This window comes from Sprattus sprattus (assembly GCF_963457725.1).
Source record: "Sprattus sprattus genome assembly, chromosome: 12".
Taxonomy (NCBI): domain Eukaryota; kingdom Metazoa; phylum Chordata; class Actinopteri; order Clupeiformes; family Clupeidae; genus Sprattus; species Sprattus sprattus.
The window spans coordinates 1,109,596-1,133,917 of record NC_137910.1 but is presented as its reverse complement, the minus strand read 5'-3'; the positions used below and the strand labels follow the sequence as shown (position 1 = coordinate 1,133,917).

Below are 24,322 nucleotides of genomic sequence, written 5' to 3'. Positions count from 1 at the left end.
CTTGATGGCTTTGCCTTTGACTTTCATGGAATCCCAGCACTCTCTCTTAAGCACCTCCCGCAGGTAGCTCTTTGCCAGGTTCTCCATCTCAATCTCACTCCTCACCTTCACACAGGAGAAGGAACACACCGCAGCAACCACGGGACATTTCACACAAGCCTTGGGCACATCACACACAGGCTCTTTGATGATGACCTTACAGCGACTCCTTAAAGAGTTTCAGGTTTACACTAAGAGCCTTCAGATGGGGAAGAATGAGTGAGTATGTAGATGGTTCCCATGTGTGTATGAGTGTGTGTAATATGCATGTGCATGTATATTAGTCTATTTGCGTGTACATGTGTGTGTGTGTGTGTGTGGGGTGGGGGTGGGGGGGGGGGGGGGTGTGGGGGTGTTTACCCTCTGGACCTCCTGCTCTCCCTCTGCCTGTAGTCGTTTCCTCTCTGTCATGTCCAAATTAAACTCCTGCTGCTCCAGACGCTCCATCTCAGGCAGGGCCTCATTCTCCCTCATCATCACCTGAATCTACACACACACACACACACACACACACATCATAAACACAGACACACACACACACACACACACATCATAAACACACACACACATACACATCATAAACACACACACACACACATCATAAACACATACACACTCACATCATAAACACAGAAACACATTCACACACACACACACACATCATAAACACATACACACACACATCATAAACACAGATACACACTCACAAGCAAACATCATGGCTTTTAGGTAGCTGTGAGTGTAGCATTATTGTCTCTGTTACAGTTCTGAAGTCATGTTCTGTGTGTGTTCCGTGTTGTCTCTTACGGTGTCTCTGAGTTCTTTGACGGACTTCCTCAGGTTCTGCTTTATCTCAGTGAACTGCTGGTCTTCCTCTTTACCGACCTGCACAGAAACAGCACCGATGAGCCGACGCGTGTGTGTGAGGGTAGCTTCATTTTTGTCTTTGTTCATATATGTGTATGACTGTGTCTTCTGTGAACATATGAACACAAAAATTTGTGTGTGTGTGTGTGTGTGTGTTTGAGCATTTGCAAGTAGTGCGTGTGAGTGAGTCTCTGTGTGCCTATGAGTATGCGTGCGGTGTGTGTTGTTCTTCAGTGCATGGCATTGATTGGGGTTGTTCCCCTCCGCGAACACATTCCTGCAACTGTAGAGAAGCCAGGCAGACGTTGAGGGCTTGCCCTGACAGCTAGCTCTGCCTCTCCCACACAGGGACACAAAGGGCTACCCGACAGATAATGGATGTGCAGTACAGTTCATCCTAATGCCCGGCTCAATGTCACAGATCATATTACATGGAGACATTTATCCCATAATAGCTAGACTGGTTAAAGAACTTTCCCCCCCCAAAGAGTTTTTCTTTAAAGAAGGGTGATTTAAATGTAAAAAAAAAAATACATCATAGATGACAAAAAGATGCCACCTATTCTGTGAAAACAAATGGATGATCGAAGCCAGATAAATCATAAGGCAAAACAAGAGATCAGGAGATTATATTTTCTTTACTTCACATTCGGAGTTCTAACCACACTCCAAACTTACTCCAATTATGTTATCCAACTTGTGATGGTGCAAAGTAAAACAAATCATTTGGAAGTGAATATGGAACCATGGGTCTGATGATTCAGAATGGCTCTGCAGTGCTATCAGAGATAGATTGTTTAAAGAGTGTGGCGAGATGACGTTTACTGTATTGTGAAAACACTTGTTGCAATAATCTAACAAAACATTTAGATGGTTGGAGAAACCACAACATAAACTTAACACAAGCTCTACATGCAAAACAAGCCTGCACACACACACACACACACACACACACACACACACACACACACACACACACACACACACACAATGAATCCACACAAAACAAAGACAACACATTCCTCATGGAGACGTCTGCAAGTCCCACTGGGATTCTGCGGTTGGTGCTGTCATGCATGTCCCCTTAAAGTGAGATATATCCCAGCGCAGGAATGTAGCTGCAGGCAACACTCAGCTGCACACCTCCCCACTGGAAGCAGAAGCCTTCATCCAGTCACACACAGAGAGAGACTGGGGGGGGGGTGGGGGGGGGGGGCGATGCAGAGGCCATTACGTAGACCCGTCACTCAAACAAGCACAGAGAGAGATTGGGGGGGGGGGGGGGTGGGGGGTGGGCGATGCAGAGGCCATTTCGTAGACCCGTCACTCAAACAAACACATAAAGAGGCTAATTGCTCCACTGGTGCCTGATCCGACTGAGCAAGGGTTCCTGAGCCATCACTGCTTAAGTCAACTACGTATACCGCAAAGGCCAGTAAGACTTTATATAACATGCAAGACATATAATGGCAGTATAATGGCAATAAATCTATCATAAATTACTAAAATAACTGATTTTGTAAGAAAGGTCACAATTTTGAATGTTTGAGATCTATCATGAACTACACACTGCTTTAGGGAATCAAGCATTTAAAGACCTGATCAGGGATAACTCGTGACTCCTAAGAGGAGAGCATTTAACTGATATGATTGCCTCGTTTGCAGCTGAGTGACATATTAAATTATCCTGTGAGGAATGAAGCAAAACAAAACAAGCCTGTGTGGACCACCTTGTCAAAGACTGACAGGGCAAAACATTGGCCCATGAGAGCCCTCTAGTGTCAAAATGTGTAAATTGCACAGACTCAGAATACTGACCAGCTGTAGCTTGTTGTCCAGCCAGGTGGCGCTAGAGAGGGCTTCAGACCTAGGACTGCAGTAGCTGTCATCCTGCTCCGTCACATCAATGTCTGACCGCTGCTGCACCCCCTTCTGAACACACACGCGTTGAGACGTGAGAAGATGAGGAACATCACCAACATTACAAGTCTTCCTCACCTGGTGCTAGTGAAATATCACCTTTGGATGAATAACGATGTCAATATAGTACCAGTCGAAAGTTTAAACACATCTTTAATTACACACCTTTAACTTTTTTGAGAAGTGTTTTCTTTACTTTTATTATTTTCTATATGGTAGATAACACTTTTTTTGTTAAGTACATCCTTTCATATGTGTTCTTTTATAGTTAAAATATCTTCAGTATTAATCTACAATGTAGAAAATAATAAAAGTAAAGAAAACACTTCTCAAAAAGGTGTGTAATTAAAGGTGTGTAATTAAAGGTGTGTTCAAACTTTGACTGGTACTGTATACGCCATGGCTGCCTATCGCTGAATGATCAGCTTAACTAGCGATAAATTAGATTTTCATAGACTTCCATTAGAGCAACATGAGGCAGTAATCAGGGCCTGATCTGCAGTACCAGACCCGGCCACCATCCTGATACCCTCCTCCCTACCTCGCTGGTGGACCCAGTAGCAGACTGCGTTGCCGGGTCCCACTCAGCCATCTTGCAGAGGGCGGAGTTCTCGGCGGAGGCCACTGATTGGCTCTTCTGGGAGGCCGGCCTCATCGTCACCTGCCTGGTCAATAAGAGGGGAGCACAACGCAGCCATTTGTGACCCAGTCCACTGACATGTGCTGTGCTGAGGTTAGTGGCAGTGAACGCACTCATTTAGCTATCTGTATGTGTACAAGACTTTGATGTGTATGCAGGTGAGTGTAGGTGTGTGTGTGTGTGTGTGTGTGTGTGTGTGTTTGTGTGTGTGTGTGTGTGTGTGTGTGTGTGTGTGTATGCAGGTGAGTGTAGGTGTGTGTGTGTGTGTGTGTGTGTGTGTGTGTGTGTGTGTGTGTGTGTATGCAGGTGAGTGTAGGTGTGTGTGTGTGTGTGTGTGTGTGTGTGTGTGTGTGTGTGTGTTTGTGTGTGTGTGTGTGTGTGTGTGTGTGTGTGTGTGTAGGTGAATAAGGGTATGTGTGTGTGTGTGTGTGTGTGTATAGGTGAATAAGGGTATGTGTGTGTGTGTGTGTGTGTATTACCTGTGTTTGAAGCACACCAGACTGCCGTCTCTGAGGCAAGTGCTGAAGTGTGTGTGTGTGTGTGTGTGTGTGTGTGTGAGTGTGTGTGTATTACCTGTGTTTGATGCACACCAGACTGCCGTCTCTGAGGCCAGTGCTGAGGTGTGTGTGTGTGTGTGTGTGAGTGTGTGTGTATTACCTGTGTTTGATGCACACCAGACTGCCGTCTCTGAGACCAGTGCTGAGGTGTGTGTGTGTGTGTGTGTGTGTGTATTACCTGTGTTTGATGCACACCAGACTGCCGTCTCTGAGGCCAGTCCTGAGGAGTGTGTGTGTGTGTGTGTAGGTGTGTGTGTGTGTGTGTGTGTGTATGTGTGTGTGTGTGTGTGTGTGTGTGTATTACCTGTGTTTGATGCACACCAGACTGCCGTCTCTGAGGCCAGTCCTGAGGAGTGTGTGTGTGTGTGTGTAGGTGTGTGTGTGTGTGTGTGTGTGTATGTGTGTGTGTGTGTGTGTGTGTGTGTATTACCTGTGTTTGATGCACACCAGACTGCCGTCTCTGAGGCCAGTGCTGAGGAGTGTGTGTGTGTGTGTGTGTGTGTGTGTGTGTGTGTGTGTGTGTGTGTGTATGTGTGTGTGTGTATTACCTGTGTTTGATGCACACCAGACTGCCGTCTCTGAGGCCAGTGCTGAGGAGAGCCTGATTGTCTGAGGTGAAAGCTAGGCTCCGCCCCCCTCCCAACCAACTGGAGTGACACTGAAGCTGTAAATACTGGTCCTGTCAATCAAAACACAGACATGTGACCATGTGTTAGAACAGCATTAAGCATCATCATCCTCCAAAAACAGTATACACATACATACACACTTAACGAATTAGTCCTGTTAACCCTGAGACACAGATCTCACTTTTCCCTGAAACATCCCTTAATTAATACTGAAATTTGGGAAGAGATCCTCCTGAACCTGTTGGTATGTGGTAGCCAAGCCCCTCAAACATCTGTAAATCCCAGCTCAAATCTGGCTTCTTAGCTGCTGTTTCACAGAGTAGTATCATATGCACAGCCACTGCCGTAGCATCGCGCCCTACCAAGTTGGAGGAGGCTCGCAGGCAGAGAAAGCCGTCACGGCCTACTGTTGCCAGCCAGGCGTGGTGGGGGGACATCAGCAGCAGGGCGGGGCCCAGAGGGTGGCCCTCCACCTCACTATCAGGGGCCACAGACACAGGGGCGTCTAAGGAACCCGTCATGTCCTGGAGAAATACACACAGGTTAGGGTACACACGTACAAGGACGTAAATGTTTGTGGCCTATTAGGGCTGTGTACTGACAATATGACACGTATCACGATACAGGGCTTATGATTCAATTTATTATCTCCAGCAAGGAGGTTATGCGATCGAGTCCGTTAATTTATTTGTCCGTTTGTCTGTCTGTGGACAAGATTCCTCAGAAACTACTGGGCGGATCTTTCTGAAATTTTCACAAGAGGTGGATCTTGCTCCTGGGACATCCCCATTAAAATTTCAGATTTCAAACTACTGGGCGGATCTTTCTGAAATTTTCACAAGAGGTGGATCTTGCTCCTGGGACATCCCCATTAAAATTTCAGATTTCAGGATGATCCGGATCTGGAGCAATCCGAGATTTCTGACCTCCAGCAAGGGTTGACGTTGATAGTGTTTAGACTAATACACGATCTTTCTCTCAATGTCCCAATACGATATTAATCCTAACATTGCTTCGCGTAACCAACTAAACGTATGTGATAAGTTGTCACTGTAATCGAAAACTGTGCATTGGAATCGAGCAAGTGCTTGATACAAGATTTACACTGAGTTTTGGGTGTATACAACGTCACTTTGTGAATACAACATCATTGAAACGCAGTACTGCAAATATGCATACGTCAGCACAATGTATGGGAAAAACCCGGTCCCGGAAGATTTTGTCTTCAGAATGGAAGAAATTGTGTTCTAGTTTTTGCTACTTCAGGGGTCCCAGTATGCGAAACAAATTAACGGACCCCTGCTGGAGGTCAGAAATCTCGGATTGCTCTTGTTGCGATTTATTGTAATAGTGTAAAATGCCATTTCTTCGCTTCGCTTTTTTTATCGCTACTTCCTCTATCAGTTTAAGCTGTTACGTTGGAGTGGAAGAGTTAAATGGCTCAACATAAATTGCAACACTACCATCTAGCAGTCGAGGGTTTAAACCACTTTCTGCCCTAAATCTTTGCATTTTAACTAATACCGTATAACATATATATATATATTTTAAATATATACACACAAGTATATCAATATTTAATTCCACCTCTAGCTAGGGTCTATGTTTGGTGTGAGTTGATGTCTGTGTTTATCCTTGTGTAAGCACATGTGTATGTCTGTGTAAGAGAGTGTGTTTGTTTCCTTGTGTAAGCTCATGTGTATGTCGGTTTAAGAGAGTGTGTTTGTTTCCTTGTGTGTATGTGGTGTGTATGAATGTACCTCTGGAAGCTGGTATGTCGGTTTAAGAGAGTGTGTTTGTTTCCTTGTGTGTATGTGGTGTGTATGAATGTACCTCTGGAAGCTGGTATGTCGGTTTAAGAGAGTGTGTTTGTTTCCTTGTGTGTATGTGGTGTGTATGAATGTACCTCTGGAAGCTGGTATGTCGGTTTAAGAGAGTGTGTTTGTTTCCTTGTGTGAATGTGGTGTGTTTGAATGTACCTCTGGAAGCTGGTATGTCGGTTTAAGAGAGTGTGTTTGTTTCCTTGTGTAAGCTCATGTTATGTCGGTTTAAGAGAGTGTGTTTGTTTCCTTGTGTAAGCTCATGTTATGTCGGTTTAAGAGAGTGTGTTTGTTTCCTTGTGTGAATGTGGTGTGTATGAATGTACCTCTGGAAGCTGGTATGTCGGTTAAAGAGAGTGTGTTTGTTTCCTTGTGTGAATGTGGTGTGTATGACTGTACCTCTGGAAGCTGGTATGTCGGTTAAAGAGAGTGTGTTTGTTTCCTTGTGTGAATGTGGTGTGTATGACTGTACCTCTGGAAGCTGGTATGTCTGAATAGTCTTCTTGGGATGGCAGTAGGCATGTAGCCTGTTGAGGCTGAGTGCACAGGAGGAGAGGGGGAGGTTTGCCTCATAGTAGCACACCTGCAGCAGCCCAGACACCATACGACCACTTTGGTCCACACAGTCCTTACGCTCTACACACACACACACACACACACACACACACACACACACACACACACACACACACACACACACACACACACACACAGAGACACACACACACACACACACACACACACACACACGAACACACACACACACACACACACACACACACACACACACCCACACACACACACACACACACCCACACACACACAAATAAATACACATATACAAGTATACATAAAAAACCTACTTAGTTTTAATACTTAGACAATGCCAAACATTCACATGTTGAATACCCAAACACACACCTGTTGAGATCTTCTGAGTGGGCAGAGTGAATATCCTGATTCTCTTCCCCTCTTTCAGTCCTCTGTCCATCTGCTCATCACTCGTTCCTCCACACACAACCACCACCTTCACCAGATCCCTCTCCTTCATGTTCAGAGCAGAAAGGGATACCACTGGCCCATCGGCTTCTGTAACCACAGCAGATTAGCTGTGAGTGTGTGTGTGTGTGTGTGTGTGTGACTGTGTGTGTGTGTGTGTGTGTGTGCGTGTGTGTGTGTGTGTGTGTGTGTGTGTGTGTGTGTGTGTGTGTGTGTGTGTGTGTGTGTGTGTGTGTGTGACTGTGTGTGTGTGTGTGTGTGTCCGACCATCCGAAACAGCTCCACACTATGTAACAACAGAACAAACAACAGAACAACAGAACAAACAAGGCTATGTCGTATTTGTAAGAGCCAGGTTGATGCTTCTGACGTAGCACTATTACAAAAAATATGCTGCAACGGTAAAAGCACCTCATGTTCCGGGCGTAGACAATTAAAAACCAAATTACCAAAGAAATGTAGGACATTTTCTCAATATGCAGGATGCAATCTCAATAAGTTGGTTTGCTGGACACTAGTGCACGCGTGTATGTACTGTATATGTGTGTGTGTGCGTACACATATGCATGCAGTTCATGTGAATGTGTGTGTGTGTGTGTGTGTGTCAATGCATTTGTGTACACACACATGCAGCCTGTGTATATTCTACCTATGTATCCGATGACATCAAAGCCTTTGGAGGGCCTCGGATCCAGAAGGAAAATGTTTGTGTCTGATCCACTTATAATCACGAAGTTCCCTCCCTGCTCAAACCTATCAGCAAAACAAGAAACACTTCAGTCCAGAGAACAGACTTATTTTATACGAATTCTATTATACACTTAATCATTCATATTATTTCAATGTTAAGTGCTTAATTTCCAATGTAATCTTCATAGTTAATCTCATATATTATTACAAGTTGTTAGAGTATGTCCTTGGGCTTAGGGTTAAGTTTAAGATCAGCAACATGTAGTTTTATGTGCGTCATCTTGAAGTCACACAGGTGTGGGGGCAGGTGAACTCACAGCAGGTGTTCCACAGGTGTGTGGTAGAGTTGGATTCGGTGCACCAGGCGAGGATGCTCCTTCGTGGACAGGTCCACAAACAGGACCTGGCCTGAAGCAGTTCCCACGGCTACATACTGTGCCACTAGACAACAGGCCAGAGTTGTTGCCTAAAGGTATGACACACACACACAAACATCAATATTTAGCATGTGCATATACACTTCACTTATACCACTGATACAGAGCCACATCAGTGAGTCACAGTAAGGGCATTCTTCTGTTCCAGCACACCTTACCCCTCACCTGAACGTGCAGATTGATGGATGCAACGCAGAGTCCATCATCCATAGACCACAGCTGCAGCTCCCCACTCTCTCTCACAGACTACATTACCCAGAACACAACAGAGTTAGGGACCAAAGCTGCACCAAACAGACTACATTACTCAAAAAACAACATGGCATGCAATGTTTTTTTTTTTTTCATAATTAACCTGTTCAACAGTGAGAAGTTCCCTTGCTGCCTTGGACTGAAAGCTAGTGATTTAAGAAACATGTTCATTTCCCTCTTTCTTAAAAGTAATGTGATGTCTCACCACACAGTATAGGTTCTCCTCTGTGTGCAGTGAAGATGCAGCAACAAAGCCCCCTCTCAAGACCTCAAGGATCTTCCCTGCCTTCTCCGACTCAGAGGGTTTGTAGTGGTAAAAATGACCCTGCAGCACCAAACACACACTCACTTTATAGTACAATATATAACACACTCACTTTAAAGTACAATATATAACACACTCACTTTATAGTACAATATATAACACACTCACTTTATAATACAATATATAACACACTCATTTTATAACACAATATATAACACACTCACTTTAAAGTACAATATATAACACACTCACTTTATAGTACAATATATAACACACTCACTTTATAATACAATATATAACACACTCACTTTATAGTACAATATATAACACACTCACTTTATAATACAATATATAACACACTCACTTTATAACACAATATATAACACACTCACTTTATAATACAATATATAACACACTCACTTTATAATACAATATAACACACTTACTTTATAATACAATATAACACACTCACTTTATAAAACAATATATAACACACTCACTTTATAATACAATAGATAACACACTCACTTTATAGTACTTTAAAATACAACACAAATCAAATGAAATAAAGCAAAGCCCTACGCACAGCATCGGTGGCCAGCAGCACACTCTCCTTGTCCGGGGATGAGCAACACATGCTGGAAGCTGGCTCATCCAGCTCCACTGTCTGTGTGACCTCCAACACAGTCCCCTTCACCTGCAGAATGTGCAGAAAACCATCCTGCCATGGCACAGAGACAGAGGCAAAGACACTGTTTAATGTACATAACACAACCCTGCTATTGACCAGAAAGAGGCAGAGACATAGACACACACACACACACACACACACACACACACACACACACACACACTCACACACACACTAACACAGACACACACATACACACACACACACACACACACACAAACACACACACACACAAACACACACACACACACACACACACACAAAGGACATCAACCACACACACACACACACACAGGACATTCAGCACTGTGAGAGTTGCCCTTACGTCTCCAGACACCAGTAGTCCATCTTTGTGCAGCGCCATGCTTAGGAAACTGCCCTCCTGTAAGACTGCAATGCTTTGAGCTCCTACAGTCCGAATCACAAGAACATCCTAAATTACTGCAGTCCAACTACACAAACAGTGTGTGTGTGTGTGTTTGTGTGTGTGTGTGTGGTTGTATGTGTGTGTGCATATATGTCGGTGTGTGCACCCTGTTATTGCTTTTATCTCTGGCGTGTGTGTGAGAGTGTGTGTGTACAGTATCTTAGTGTCCAGATTAATGTGTGTCTGTGTGCAATGTGTTGATTGCTGCAGTTAGACTGTGTACTTACTCTGTGTGCGTTTTGGCCTGTGGAGGATGGAGACAAGCAGAGACTCAGGGTTGACTCTAAGCAGCCAGCCCTCCCTGCAGCCCACATACAGGTGAGATGCAGACGACCAGCACACACTGCTAGGGCTTAGATGAGGCTTCCTGTCAATCTCAGGCTGCACGCATGTATATAACACACACACACACACACACACACACACACACACACACACACACAGAGTCAGTGATTTAGGCTAGAAGATGAACTTTGATGTCAATGACTAGAGATGCTGTAACGAGGCTTTACCACGAATCTGTCTGCGCACTCCCCTATGAGACCAGCAATGGACGAGGTGGGCATTTGAGGGCCGAGGTACGAAAGCTTCCCATTGGCATCCCGTGAGGGGCCCGTCCCTGTCTGCACCACACTGCCATCTGTGGCTGGGAGGTGTATTACACTGGATGACAACAATAAACAATAATTGAAAAATATTTGAGTCACACTATTTGACAAGGATTAGGTAATTAAACTGGCATTTAACAAATGCAAAATGAATGCAGCACTGGTTTGTACCAGTTGTGATTGGAGAGAATATCATTCTGATGTAATACAAAAAATATGACACAATGATAACTAGTGGATCAGACTTACCTTTGTTTTAAAATGCATAAGTTGTCACTTCTTTCAATGTTCCAAACCACAAGTGAGCTTGAGTTCATGGCACAGATTTGGTGCCAGTTCATTGGATTGAACACTAAAATTGGGAAGTCTTCTTTCATCTGAGCGTGGCTGCATAATGGAACCTTTTTCTCCCAGTCCCTACAGAAATGTTTTGGGTCAATATAGATTCAGATATACAGTAGATTCACACACACACAAAACAAAATCTTTATCTTACCAAATCGTGATGGTGTGATCAGGTACAGACGAGGAACAAGCAAGGTAAGGACCAGTATCACTTAGTGCAAGAGCTGAGTATTCCAGTTGAGCTGAGCCTAAATAGTCCAGCAAATAAATATGTTAATTGCCTTCGCTCAGAGATCATAGATAGCAACCAAATGTGAACTTCTGTCAAACTTTGCTCTTCTTTTCTTTTACTTTTTGTGTCCTAAATAAAGGTTTATTTTCTTTGAAGGTATTTAATAATGACACTTACAGAGCTAAAATTGATACGGTTCCTTGCTTAACAAGATCACGGATAACCTCTGGAGAAAGAACTACGGCATGTTTACAGTGTGACATTATATCTACATTGCACGATATCTTATTTGTAATTTCAGAAAATAAATGAGAGCTGAGTACATTAGTCCCATGACATCCAAGCGTAAAAGAAGATGTTACGCAGTAAAAACTAGGACTCGCCTTCTAGCTCACTCTGAAGAGTACGTTCTGGGTAGCTGTACACGTAAATAGAGGGGTTGAGTTTCTGGTCAGAAAAAGCCAAAATGTTCAAATGTCCATTGGTTGTGAATGCCCCGATTCCGCGACCGGGGCTATGGAGAAAGTCCCTTGTCTTGGTCTCGACGTCCAAGAAAACCACAAAACATCCACAGGTGTAACATGCCGTTTTCCTGTCCACAAATGTAACGTTCCGGCTGGTGAAACCCTGTACCCACCTGTGCAAATGAAACCACCATTAACGATTGAGTCAAAGTTACTAATTTAGCAACCATCTAACGTGATCAATTAGCACTCACATTTAGGCAATGCTAATTCATGTTACTTTTTTAAGGTTGATGGGTTACTTAGCTCAAGATAATATCGCTAGCATAACTTAGCTGTTAAACTTCATCTCATTCAAGAAGCTGTTTCCAAAATAATGTGAGATAAATATTTACTAAGTTGAGCTAAGTTTAATATCCTAATGCAGTCCAGTCAAATCAGTTTCGTACTCCGCTCACCTGACTTCTAAATTTCCTAAAGCATCCATTTTTAAGAGCTACTCATTCTCCAGGCGTCAGTGTGTACACGCTTTAGTGTTTCCCTGACAACCCTCATCACTCTCGACTCCACACATACCTTTTTTCCATTGGTGAAATTCTCATTAGACCCGCCCAGGGAAGTCCATGCAGCAGTTGCCAGGGTCGCGATTTTCTCGCCAAATTGCTGTACAAAACAATGAAATAAAAGTATGCGTGGTGGTGGATAAAAAAATAACGGCCAAGTTGCAAGTAGTCTACGGCGGCAAAGTTTTATTTTGTGATGATAATAAAGATGGTGAATGGTCAAACTAATAGGATATTTCCTTATTGTAACAATATGTTCACATACTCACACACACACACACACATACACACACTGCACATATTGTTGCTTTCACAGTGTGTAGACGCTTCAGCGTTTCCCCGACAACCCTCATTTCCCTCCCCCCAAAAGCTTATTTCCATTGGTGGAAGGCATGTTAGACCCGCCCAGGGAAGTAAAACTGAGTATCAAAGACCGTCCAAGCAGCCATATTATTGAGCAGTTGCACTTTCGCGCGAGCAGAAGGACTGTAGTTCATTCATTGGTGAGTACGACGACTATAATTTAGCTTTTGAAACAGTAAATGAAAGTAATCGTAATCAGTTTGAATGTGTTGATTGGTTAAAGGAATATAACTGGATTTATGAGATACACATAGGAAGTTGCACCATGAGCTGCATATTGATTATACCAAGATGTATTTTTGTTACAATGTCACTTTCATATTCAATGCAGGCTGACGTTACAACATCGTAGATACCCTTGGCCATTCAACTAACGCAACGATGGCAACAACTCAGAAAAGCTTCGCTAAAGGTAGGCTACGTTTCTACATTTTCTCATGCAAAATCGTTACAGTGGTTGCGTCGAATACATTGCCCCAATTTGTATCCCACCAAGCCTTATGCAATGCCAAAAATATTGTTGGCATTGAAAAACGGTCGGATGTTCTGTAACAGAATGTTTTTGATTTGAGTTTAAGTTGAATCTGACATTCCCCAATTGCCACAGAGAGTGTAGTTCACTGAAATGGCAGTCTCTGTTCTGCATACACATGCCGGTAAATGAGATCTAGACAATGGAATATTGACAAGTGAGTGCATAGGCCTTTGATCTGCAATAAAAAGATTTTACAAATCATTTGCACAGACTTTGCTTGGTAATGATGACGTCAAGACGTTTTTAACAAGGCCATTTACCTTCCAGCTGCTGAATCATTGTTAGGTGGCATGATTGCATTCTGAAAGTCATTGTTGTTATGAGTTTAGTCATCAGTGTACCTGAGGATGAGGGTGGAGATTTAATATACACACCCACAGTGACTGTGCATTTCTGAAGTCGAAGCAGCGATTTCTGCTGTGTCATCATTACAGGCATAAGGACAAAAGTTATTCCAGCCCTCACTCAGTGTTAAATTGACCTGTGAATCTTTGTGCAAGCTAATTGTTTGTTTACATAAACTGATCTGTTGATTTGGGTTTAAGTTGAATCTAGTGTTGCACCGATGCCATTTTTTGGCTCCGATACCGATACCGATACCTGGCTGTGCAGTATCGGCCGATACCGATACTATACCGATACCACTCTGTTTGAAATTTGAAAAATATATATATATATATATATTTTTTTTTTATCAATGGTTTGGTCCCATGTATAATACTAGTGTAACAGTAAGAAAGGCAGTTTCAGCACTTCAGACATAGCTGAGGACTAGTCCTCTATAATTGATGGTTTACCTTACTGAGCAGCACAGTGGCTTTTCTGATTTTGAACACAATAGAGTTAAAGTTTGGTCAGTTCTTTTTTTTTTTCTTTCCCTGTATTGTTTCTTTGTGTGTTTGTTTTGTTTGTGGACCAAACCATTGATAAAAAAAAAAAAAAAAAAAAAAAAATTAAAAAAACAAAAAAAAAAAAAAAAGTATCTGCACTATTTGTTGGTACTCGCCGATACCGATACCACCATTTTAGTGCTGTATCGGGGCCCTATCCGATACTGGTATCGGTATCGGTGCAACACTAGTTGAATCTGACATTCCCCAATTGCCACAGAGAGTGTAGTACACTGAAATGGCAGTCTCTGTTCTGCATACACATGCCGTCAAGTGAGATCTAGACAATGGAGTTTTGACAAGTGTGTATGCCTTTGATCTGCAATAAAAAAGATTTTACAGATGATTTGCACAGACTTTGCTTGGTAATGAAACACGTTCATTTACCTCTCAGATTCTGAATCATTGCTAGGTGGCATGATTGCATTTTGAAAGACATGATGGTTAGGGTTAGTCAGCTGTGTACCTGAGGATGAGGGTGGAGATTTAATAAGACATACACACCCACAGTGAATGTGCATTTCTGAAGTGGAAGCAGCGATTTCTGCTCTGTCATCATTACAGGCATGAGGACAAAAGACCCGTGAATCTTTGTGCAAGCTAATTGTTTGTTTACATAAACTGATCTGTTTACCCTTTTAAACAGGGAGTTCTGCTCCTGGTCCTGTTCCCAAGGGCCAGATCAGACTGTTTAGCATGAGATTCTGCCCTTTTGCCCAGAGGACCAGGCTTGTGCTTCATGCCAAGGGTATCAAGTAAGTACCTCACGCAGCCTTGGAGGTGGACTATACCATTGGACTGGACTAGACCATTGTGTTACATAGATATTACATAGATATTATTTGTTTACTTGACGCTGAAAGATCAAAACGCTGGCACTCTTGATCACTACAGACTTTTCTGCGGAGATCTGTGCCTGTTTTAGAGCTTACCTCTGCACTGAAGAATGATCAAATTGTTGCTTGTTTCAGGAATTTTAATGCAATTTTGCATTAACATTGTAATGTTCCTGTAAACAGTATTTACAAAACCCAGATGAACAAAAAGCACAGGAATAGTTATTGTTAACAGTAATTATGTTATTGGTATTCCCTGTACAGGACATTTTTATTGGAAAATAATGTAAACAAAAATTACATATTGCACCTTTTAATGTTTTTTTACTCTATTATTATCCCAGACATGAAACAGTCAACATTAACCTGAAGGACAAACCTGAATGGTTTTTGGAGAAGAACCCTCTCGGACTGGTGCCGACGCTGGAGACTGTGAGTGGTCAGGTGATCTACGAGTCGCCAATCACGTGCGAGTATCTGGATGAGGTGTATGCAGAGAAGAAACTGCTTCCTTCTGATCCGTTTGAGAAGGCCCAGCAAAAGATGCTTCTAGAACATTTTTCCAAGGTAATGCAGGCCAGCTGACAGGGAGAATACAGAAGACTCTCTGTCCTTCTTGTTAGAGCTTTCATTTTCACACATTCCTGAGTGATGCTGTGTTTCTGTGCACAGTTCATCATGTAGGACAAGGAACTCACTACTTCTAACACCACTGGTTCAATTCCCAGGCAGCGAATACTCCCCTCCTCTCCATGATTCTGAAGCAATGTTATTGGTTGGCAGGAATAGTCTGGCTCAGTCCCATTTACAGAGCCAGGACTTTGCAGGAACACCAGTTTTATTTAAGGGCAGACATTGGATAGACAGTTAGAGGAGAAATTAAAGGGATTATAATCAAGGACTACACCTTCAAGTTCACAATGAACGACTAAATGGATGAATGGTTAAAAAAATCAATGAAATTAGTGAATGTATTCAGTATGCAAACAACTGCATGTGCTAAGTTACTTCAAGCTCAACACTTTCTCCTACGCCGGTTGTACTGTATCTGACTAATGAGCTGAAGTTGCCCCTTGTTTAAATAGAAATGGATGTGATTCATATGTTTGTGTTCTGATAATGCTTTAAACTAGGTGCCCAACTTTAACGACCATGGTAAATATGATTGTGCTGCTGTTGTAAATGAATACCGAATGTAACGAATGTGAAATGTTTGGCCTGAGCAGGTCACTCCGTACTTCTATAAGATCCCAATGGGCAAGAAGAAGGGTGAGGACGTGTCTGGCCTGGAGGCAGAGCTGAAGGAGCAGCTGTCTAAACTAAATGAGGTAAACTTTCATTACCACAGAAGTTAATTCAATAAGGTTGTGAGTTAACCACTAGGAATAGGAATTTTCATAGAAGCGACGATACCATCACGATGTTTGAGCTATGATACAATATCATTGTGATTACGATTCTGTGATATATTGTGGTTTATTTCACCTATATATTACTTTTCGGACACAGGGAGCCTCTATAGCCATCTCGGCGCAGTAAAGTTGTTCTCGACTCTGACTTCCTTTCCAATATCCGCTGTTATGCAGGAGAAGAACGAGGTCTTGTGCCGTCTAATGAACTCCAGAAGCAATGTTATCATTAGACGCATGTATCAAAATAAAATGAAAATCATAATATGAAATAAACAAATATTGCGATCTTGGCACAGCTGTATTGATATAATATTGTTCCGTAAAAAATATTGTACCGATTTTTAACTCCAAACACCTATTAACCACCCAGACGTGATGATTTGCTCAGTCTTGTGAGTTAGGGGGTAAAACTAATGGATCAGATTATATTGGCCCTCAGATTGCAGCTGGCTGTGGGAGAAGAGCCTCAGGACTGTGTGTGATTGCATGGTCATATCCCATGTAGGCTGCAGTTTTGCTGGGCAATGCTACGTAACGCAAAATCGGTATAAACTATTCTGGTATAAACCCTTTTGTGTCATCCTATATCTTGGTTTAAAATTATATCGGTGTACCTTATATCACTCATCCCTAGCATCAGGTCAACAGAACATACAACAGAAAGATTGCAGTGAAACAGAGAGGCATGACTGTTTTTTTTTATCTTTCAAGCTCACATTGAGGAAGTGAATTAGAGGAATTTCCTCAGAATTTGAAACCTTTTCTTGCATCAGAGTAGAAATGCATTGATTGAGCAATGGAAATGTACAACTCTAACATATGTGATTAGTGCATGCAGATCCTTATTTATGCCATTTTGCTTCAGTGCAGCATTCGCCGTTGTTGTAATGAATGCTGTCATTGCATCTGTGACTGCCCTTCTGAATGTCATCTAAACGTCTATCCCACCCTAACCCTCTCAATGCTGCTGATGATAGGGGGCTCAAGTCAACTGTACTGCTGTCTTCTCAGGTGCTGGTCAACAAGAAAAGCAAGTTCTTTGGAGGAGATTCCGTCACGATGATCGACTACATGATGTGGCCCTGGTTTGAGAGGATGGAGATGATGGAGCTCAAGCAGTACGTGTTCATAATTTAACTCCTTGTTCTCCTTGAGCGTTAGGAACTGAATTCTGTCAGCGCTGCTTCTTTCTCTGTGTTTCATGTCCTAGTCAAACAGTAAGGAGGTTCTTGTGATCATCTGTTTCAGTTGTCTGGAAGGGCGTGCTGAGCTCAAGAAATGGGTTGAATTCATGCTGCAAGACCCTACCGTCAAGGCCACAATGTTCAGCACCGACACCTACAAGGCCTTTTACAAAACCTACATGGATGGCAAACCAGACTATGACTATGGCCTGTGAGCTCCACGTGGAACGCTACTCTGGAGGCGTCCATTATTCCCGATGGCCTGCCTAACTAGTCGCTTGATTTGACTGTAGCTTGGAAGGGAAGCTGAAAGGTGAAGGTTGTGGGACTAAAGTCATAGGTTGAATCTTATTCAAATTTCAATACGTTTTTTTTTTTTTTGTAATCAAAACAAAGTAGTGTGTTTTTTTTTATATATTTGGTGAAGATTTAAATGAGTTTATTTATGAAGGAACAACTGTCTTTTTGGTATTTTCATTTCAGCACTGGGCAATCGTGGATCTAACATTCGGCTGTGTTTTTCTTACAAATTGGTGTAAGCAGTCTTTTTTAGCAAATAAAGACAGTTTTGTTTAAATTCAGTTGTGTTATTCGTTCAGGCAAGTGACCGTCTTGATTATCATCTAAAAGATCAGAAAAATATCGTATGTCACCAGCAGATGGCTCCCTGTTCTCTGTCTGGTATCTAGTATGCGTTCTCCAAATTCTGACCAAACCATGACCATGACAAACTCCACCCACCTAGTTCTATTTTAGAAGTCTGGGAGGCTGTGACGTCACTGGGTGACAAACAGGAATGGAATTCTGACTCACGTTCACATGACCTGTGTTTGCTATACTGAAATGTACCCTAGCCTACTCCTTCTATTTACAGAAGAGTATATACTGAAATATGTGTCTTTATGACAGAACACACATACTGTATATCTACGTATATGGAATATATGGTATATCAAGGAACCTAAGTTTCAAAAACAAGAATGCCCCCAGCTTTTAAGTCAAAGCAGTGCAGTTTATTGATGTAAACAAAAACAGTTCACAGCCTAGCCTACTCTTTCTATTTACAGAAGAGTATATACTGAAATATGTGTTCTTGCAGAAAACTGTCTTTATGACAGAACACACATATATCTGTATGGAATATATGGTATAACTTAGTTTCAAAAACCAGAATCCGCCCAGCTTTTAAGTTAAAGCAGTGCATTTATTGATGTAAACAAAAACAAGGTTCCACCAAATTCAATATAAATGTTCTTTATGGAGCAAATACCCCAATAATTACTGTTATAAAATAGAAATAAACATACATTTACATACAATGAAATCATATTGATCTGAACACAGTTGAGTAACTGCAGGCCTTGTCAGACAATATTTAAACGGTATGTATTGTAACCAGGAAGACTTAAAGCCAAACTCAGGAATGGGTTAATACTCAAGAACAGCAACAAGTAAGATCCTTCATTACTTTTCTTGTGCGTATGTGGTCACAATATTTCAGCCTTCTTACAGCCATCCTCAATGTCATGTTGTCCTCTTAACAAACAGAGAAATCTGCAAACTTGAGCACAGGAAATACTAAATTAAACCTGGTGCTTTACATGTGACCAGCACAGCCCACACACACACACACACACACACACACACACACACACACACACACACACACACACACACACACACACACACACACACACACACACTGAAGCACCAAACATCATTTGAATTAGCTTCAACAAGCATGCTTGGTTCCAGTTTATATGAAGTGTCCTTAGATACTACACACTTTATACTTAATTCAATGACGCAATGTATTTCTTATGTAAAACAGGTCATTACAAGATGTAGTTGGGGTTACAGTAAGTTCATGACCAAAGGTTCAGGTCGGTAATGTGCAATAACATCTACTTATAAGAGAAGTACAGCGTATTCTTTTTTATTTACTCGAGTGCTTCTTGTAACTTCAGCCTCAAGCCTATGAAGTAGCCCTGAAACATCTTCTCAGATGACATGCTTATCGGAATACAATGGCCTCCCTTTTCTTTAGACAACATGATTTGCATTGACACTCACGCTATGTTCTGAATACAGCAATGTTGTTGACCCTTCATTAAATTACAACTCTTGTTTCGGGACCTAGAAATGTGGTGAGTTGTTCTCAGAGTTAAATCATTTCCTTTTCTCACTGTTTCCTCCTGACAGTACCTTCAGACTGCTATTTGGCACATTTTACAAACAACCTGCAGTTAAAGTAACATTGAGCTGACAGCCTCCCAACTAACCTCTATCATGTTTTCTTTTGGAAAAACACGATCAGTGCATTCACAAAAAAAGGAGGAAGAGAAGAGAAGAGAATAAAACCTTCTATTTTAGATCACCAAAACCTATCCCATCATGGATCTTGTACTGTTTACAATGAGGCTAGTTAAGGATGAGTTGTTTCTGAGTAAAGCTTTGAGAATATGAGAAAACAAGCATGAACACTAACCAGTACAATCCAAAAATACTGCAGGAGGTACATTTGATAAATAGCAAACAACAAAATACAACAACAAAATACATGTTTCCTTCATCAGCCAAGATAGCCTCTATAATTATCATCATTTCAAGTGCAGGGCCTGTGAGGGAACCTTAACACCTCTGTTCCTTTTCGAAAAGTCAAGAAATAAGTTGCATGTGCATGGTTTAGGCCTTCAAGAGCAATGGCACCTGGGTTTTTAGTATCTAATGCATAACAGAAGTAGCACAACGAAGCCTTTGGCAAACACAGTCGTGTACACAGTGTCAGGGTTTCCAGGAGGAGTGAAACCATGTCATGTAAGGCACTTTTCCTCCAAACCCTATCTCTACCTTTGTGACACCTGACAGAGTACCACTGGCATGTCTCCCTGACTGATATACTGAGGAATTTTAAGTGGAAACCACTAACTTCTTCCACAAGGGATACCACAGTATTTACAAGGTGACCTTGAGACCTTGGGAAAAGCAGTCAAGTAATGTGCAATGCAACAAAGAAAATAACACTTCCCTGTTCAGCTAAACTTAATGTGATCAGTGGCCTGTCCTGCAACGTAATGGAGAAATAAGAAGCTTCGTTGTCATAGTAGCTGCTTCCAACCACCAAGCAAAACCCAGAGCCCTGGTCATTCAGGTCCTTCCAAGCCACAACCACATTTCCTGTGATAGGAATCTGTAATTTCTCCAGGCAATTACAACTGAGTCACTGAACCCTCAGATTACAGTCCATTCTTCTTCGGTGAACCACACTACGACTGTCGTCCGAGTTAGGCCCATGGAGAACATCTCCGTTGGGAATGTGAGGGGTGTACTCCTGGATCAGGACCGGAGCATTCCGGACCATCTCTTGGACATGCTGCACCATTCCGGAGTAGAGCTGCCTTTGCAGCACCAGTGGCCGGAAAAGATTGACTGGTTCCGCCACCTGGAAAATGTCAGGGACTCCGATTTCTGCTGGTACTGAAGAGTTCCCGATGATGATGTGACTGAGTCTCTTTTCCTGAACACTTTTCTGGAGGAAACCCAACAGATCTTTAAATCTCTGGTCCAGGTTTTGAGGTACCCATGCAGAAGGGGGTTTAGCCAGCAACAGGTGCAGAAGTGCAGTTTTGAGGTGATAGTTAGTCAGGGCACATCTGCCCGTCAGGCTGCTCTGCTTTTTGTGGAGGAAGGAGGCAACCTGCAGGCACTGGAGGTGACAGGAGCTCTCAGGAAGGCTCTTGGCCAGGACCTTGAGCAGGTTCCTCTCGTACACACAGAAGGAGAGGTGCCAGTGCGTGTCCGAGGAGCTCTCGCCATCCTTGGGGAAGTGCGAGATGAAGTAGGCGTCCGTGTCCTCAAGCTGGACCACGGGGGTCAGATTAAGCAGCACCACTTTGCCTGACCTGAAACGGATCTTCAGGGCTCCGGGGAAGTCCAGGTTTCGAAACGTGAGCTCAAACTCGTACTTGTGTGAGATGCGCCCCCACGCCCTGGTCACCGAGATCTGGAACCACTTCATGACCTGGTCTTTGGCCAAGTAGGTCGTGCCTTTGGAGCAAAGGAGCTCCTCTAGGCAGGGGTCGTACTCTTTGGGGGGGTCCTTCCTGGCATGGACCAGGCACAGCATGTCTTCACCGAGGTCCGTGCACCCACATAGGCAGCTGGTACTGTCCTCGCCCAATCGGGCCAATCGGATCTGGCCACAGCCCTGCCACAGGTCCGGGGTCAGGTCGCTCGACGGGCCGCACCACAGTTTGAACTGGTAGCCATAGGGTTCAGGAAGGGCAAAGGGCACGATGAGGTCACACGTGAAAGGCCTGCACACACCCCAGGACTCAAACACGCTTCCTACCCCCACAAAGTCCTCCACCTCCATGTCGGCCTCGCGGTCCCCTACACTTCTCAGAGCCTCGAGGAGGTCATCAGCGAAGCCTTCCACGAACTCACGCAGCTTTCGACTCTCGTGGGTCGGCCCGTGGAAGCATGTCTCACAGAAGCTTCTGAGGACGCCTTTCTCCAAGACTAAGCCCCTGCCGCTGGCTCCTCCTACACCAAACCAGGACTCCTCCTCCTCCTCGCTGGGTGCATGTGAGCCCTGGCATCCCACGTGGCTGGCTTCCTGCCTGCACACCTCAATGATGAAGAAAATGACCAGGGAGAAAGTGCTCCAGAAATACCAGGTGAAGTTGCCATACACGCCGGCATCAAGGGCCTCCGCTGAAAGCTCCTTCTCCAGCCGCTCCTGCTCCGCCTCCAGCCTCTCCTGGTACTCCCTCATGCGGAGCAGCAGGTCATCCTCCTGCTCCAGGACTGCCGGTTCAGTGCTGTTGTCCGGGAAGAGCAAGGGGTGGTTCAGGATGGCTGCTGCCACCACCACACAGAAACGGGCAATGGCCCCCTGCATCCTCACAAGGGAGTCTGTGGAGGGGGACAGAAATAAAATAAGTAAATGTTTATAAGTAAAATGAGAACCACAATCTCATGTCCTGAGGGGGCCATGATGTACAACCCCGTTTCCTTCCTCTCTCCACCTCACACACACACACACACACACACACACACACACACACACTCTCTCTCTCTCTCATTTTAACAGTGTTGTCTGTCTCTAAATATAGCTTGGTGCCCACTCTGCTGACCCAGACATCAGGCCTGTTTGAATATGTGCGCTGGAGAGGGAAGTGTGATAACCTTTCCAGAGAGTTTTTTTTTCACAGCAGTGTCCCCTGATAACTCCACACTGGCTGATAACATTGTTTCCACACTACTAGTCCAACAGGTTTTCTTTTTTCTTAAGGACCACAATGTCATGTTAGTAATATGTCTTCACATCAACACCAAGATCCAGCACATGGGCTTTAGGTATTTAGGAAATACTGAACTACTGTTAGTACATTTGCAGCTTTTTCTTCTGTCACTTTAGGAAGTATAAAAATATAACTGTACATCAGGAAGGAAGTTGCTCTCTTTGCAAAGTTGGCACTAGCTCTGTATAAGAAAATACAGAACAGAAAATGTAACACTGTACGACAGTGGGAATCGTTCCCAAGCACTGTGTGAAATAGAATTTACTAAATTCTTCGAAAGCAGACTCTCGATCCACCTAAAACTGTTATTTCATCCACTTATGCTCTTAGAATATTGCAATAATGGACCATGACACAGTACCATGCATATGTGCAAGCCCAACCCTCATTACGATAAGAAGAAAAAAATGGCAGGATGTTTAAAAACAGAACTCTCCCATGGCTTATTTTGTTGGCTTAGGCCTGTTTCCAAACTGAGTTTATTTGAGGAATCCTGACATGAGTGAGCACAAATACTCTGCCCCTCTCATTGGGACAGCTGGCTTCACAGACTGTGAGTAACTAATGTGGATAGACTTTGGGGACAGGGATAAACAAAGACAGAAACAACTAGTTTAACGGTTACAATACACAAATACTTTTTGCTTTGTATCAGCGGCTAAAGCAGGGGTGCCCCTTTTCATGGTAATGGTCACTTGACAAACAAAGAGAAAAAGGTGCGTGGAGAGTTTCTCTCCTCTACTATGAAGCAAGTAGGTAGCGGGTGAGGAAACTGAGGTCTTAAGCAAAATAAGCCTTCCCTTATATGTTAAGGAAATTCTTACAGTTTGTTTACTCTCTGCGTTTCCCAGGAAACCGCTTCATACGACACACACCTCGTCGTGCCAACGTGGAAACTAGAGATGCGTTGCCATCGTGCCCACCACTACGGATGATGGGTGAACTCTTGAGGTTGCTACAACAACTGGAAACAAAGTTTTTCTAGTGTCCAAGAAATACACATTTAATACGTCTGAACTTTTCAGACAGAAAAATAACTTCCGTTTTAGTTAGTAGACTAACATATTGGTACTTAGACAGCTGCCAAAACAGTAACAGGCAGATTGTTCTCTCTCTCTCTCAGTAGTTTACTGATGTGTACAAGCTCAAATGAGAATGTGCTTGAATGTGTTGCGAATTAAAAAGACTAAAAGTAAACACAAACCTTGTCCTCTGGTGAGCTTTCAGACCATTGCAGAAAGGGTTGGGTTACATATCCATCACACCAATAAAGGAAGTCCGCGCAATGGCAGTTACTTGACTGTTCTTTCGTTCTGTTTAGATTCGCGCAGTGTCTTACTCATTTCCTGAG

At 43.1% G+C, this 24,322-nt stretch overlaps 3 protein-coding genes across 3 annotated transcripts in view; 1 reads left to right on the top strand and 2 right to left on the bottom strand.

The window, feature by feature from the left end:
- The window catches only part of cfap43 (cilia and flagella associated protein 43), a gene marked incomplete at both ends in the record, with an annotated part of 24,034 nt that extends 11,665 nt beyond the window's left edge, over positions 1-12,369 (bottom strand). The window contains 21 exons of the mRNA XM_080848912.1: positions 1-105; positions 400-525; positions 847-924; positions 2,725-2,838; positions 3,368-3,491; positions 4,572-4,702; positions 5,015-5,176; positions 6,945-7,108; positions 7,394-7,561; positions 8,121-8,224; positions 8,479-8,627; positions 8,764-8,844; positions 9,056-9,175; positions 9,702-9,836; positions 10,132-10,214; positions 10,461-10,614; positions 10,746-10,896; positions 11,091-11,258; positions 11,338-11,434; positions 11,802-12,055; positions 12,341-12,369. Coding sequence (XP_080705038.1) covers positions 1-105; positions 400-525; positions 847-924; positions 2,725-2,838; positions 3,368-3,491; positions 4,572-4,702; positions 5,015-5,176; positions 6,945-7,108; positions 7,394-7,561; positions 8,121-8,224; positions 8,479-8,627; positions 8,764-8,844; positions 9,056-9,175; positions 9,702-9,836; positions 10,132-10,214; positions 10,461-10,614; positions 10,746-10,896; positions 11,091-11,258; positions 11,338-11,434; positions 11,802-12,055; positions 12,341-12,369 — 2,697 coding nt within the window. The remainder of the gene's footprint in view (positions 106-399; positions 526-846; positions 925-2,724; positions 2,839-3,367; positions 3,492-4,571; positions 4,703-5,014; positions 5,177-6,944; positions 7,109-7,393; positions 7,562-8,120; positions 8,225-8,478; positions 8,628-8,763; positions 8,845-9,055; positions 9,176-9,701; positions 9,837-10,131; positions 10,215-10,460; positions 10,615-10,745; positions 10,897-11,090; positions 11,259-11,337; positions 11,435-11,801; positions 12,056-12,340) is intronic.
- A 775-nt stretch (positions 12,370-13,144) lies between these two features.
- On the top strand, positions 13,145-18,082 carry LOC308373305 (glutathione S-transferase omega-1-like). Its single transcript, XM_080848752.1, has 6 exons — positions 13,145-13,220; positions 14,880-14,988; positions 15,414-15,636; positions 16,296-16,397; positions 17,493-17,599; positions 17,730-18,082. Exons 1-6 carry the CDS (start codon positions 13,190-13,192, stop codon positions 17,878-17,880), a joined length of 723 nt encoding a protein of 240 aa, XP_080704878.1. The 5' UTR covers positions 13,145-13,189; the 3' UTR covers positions 17,881-18,082.
- Positions 18,083-20,885: 2,803 nt separating this feature from the next.
- Positions 20,886-22,568, bottom strand: itprip (inositol 1,4,5-trisphosphate receptor interacting protein; the record flags this gene model as incomplete). The annotated part of the gene is made up of 1 exon (XM_080848534.1): positions 20,886-22,568. The coding sequence occupies one exon, from the start codon at positions 22,566-22,568 to the stop codon at positions 20,886-20,888; it is 1,683 nt and encodes a 560-aa protein (XP_080704660.1).
- Between the last annotated feature and the right edge of the window lie 1,754 nt (positions 22,569-24,322).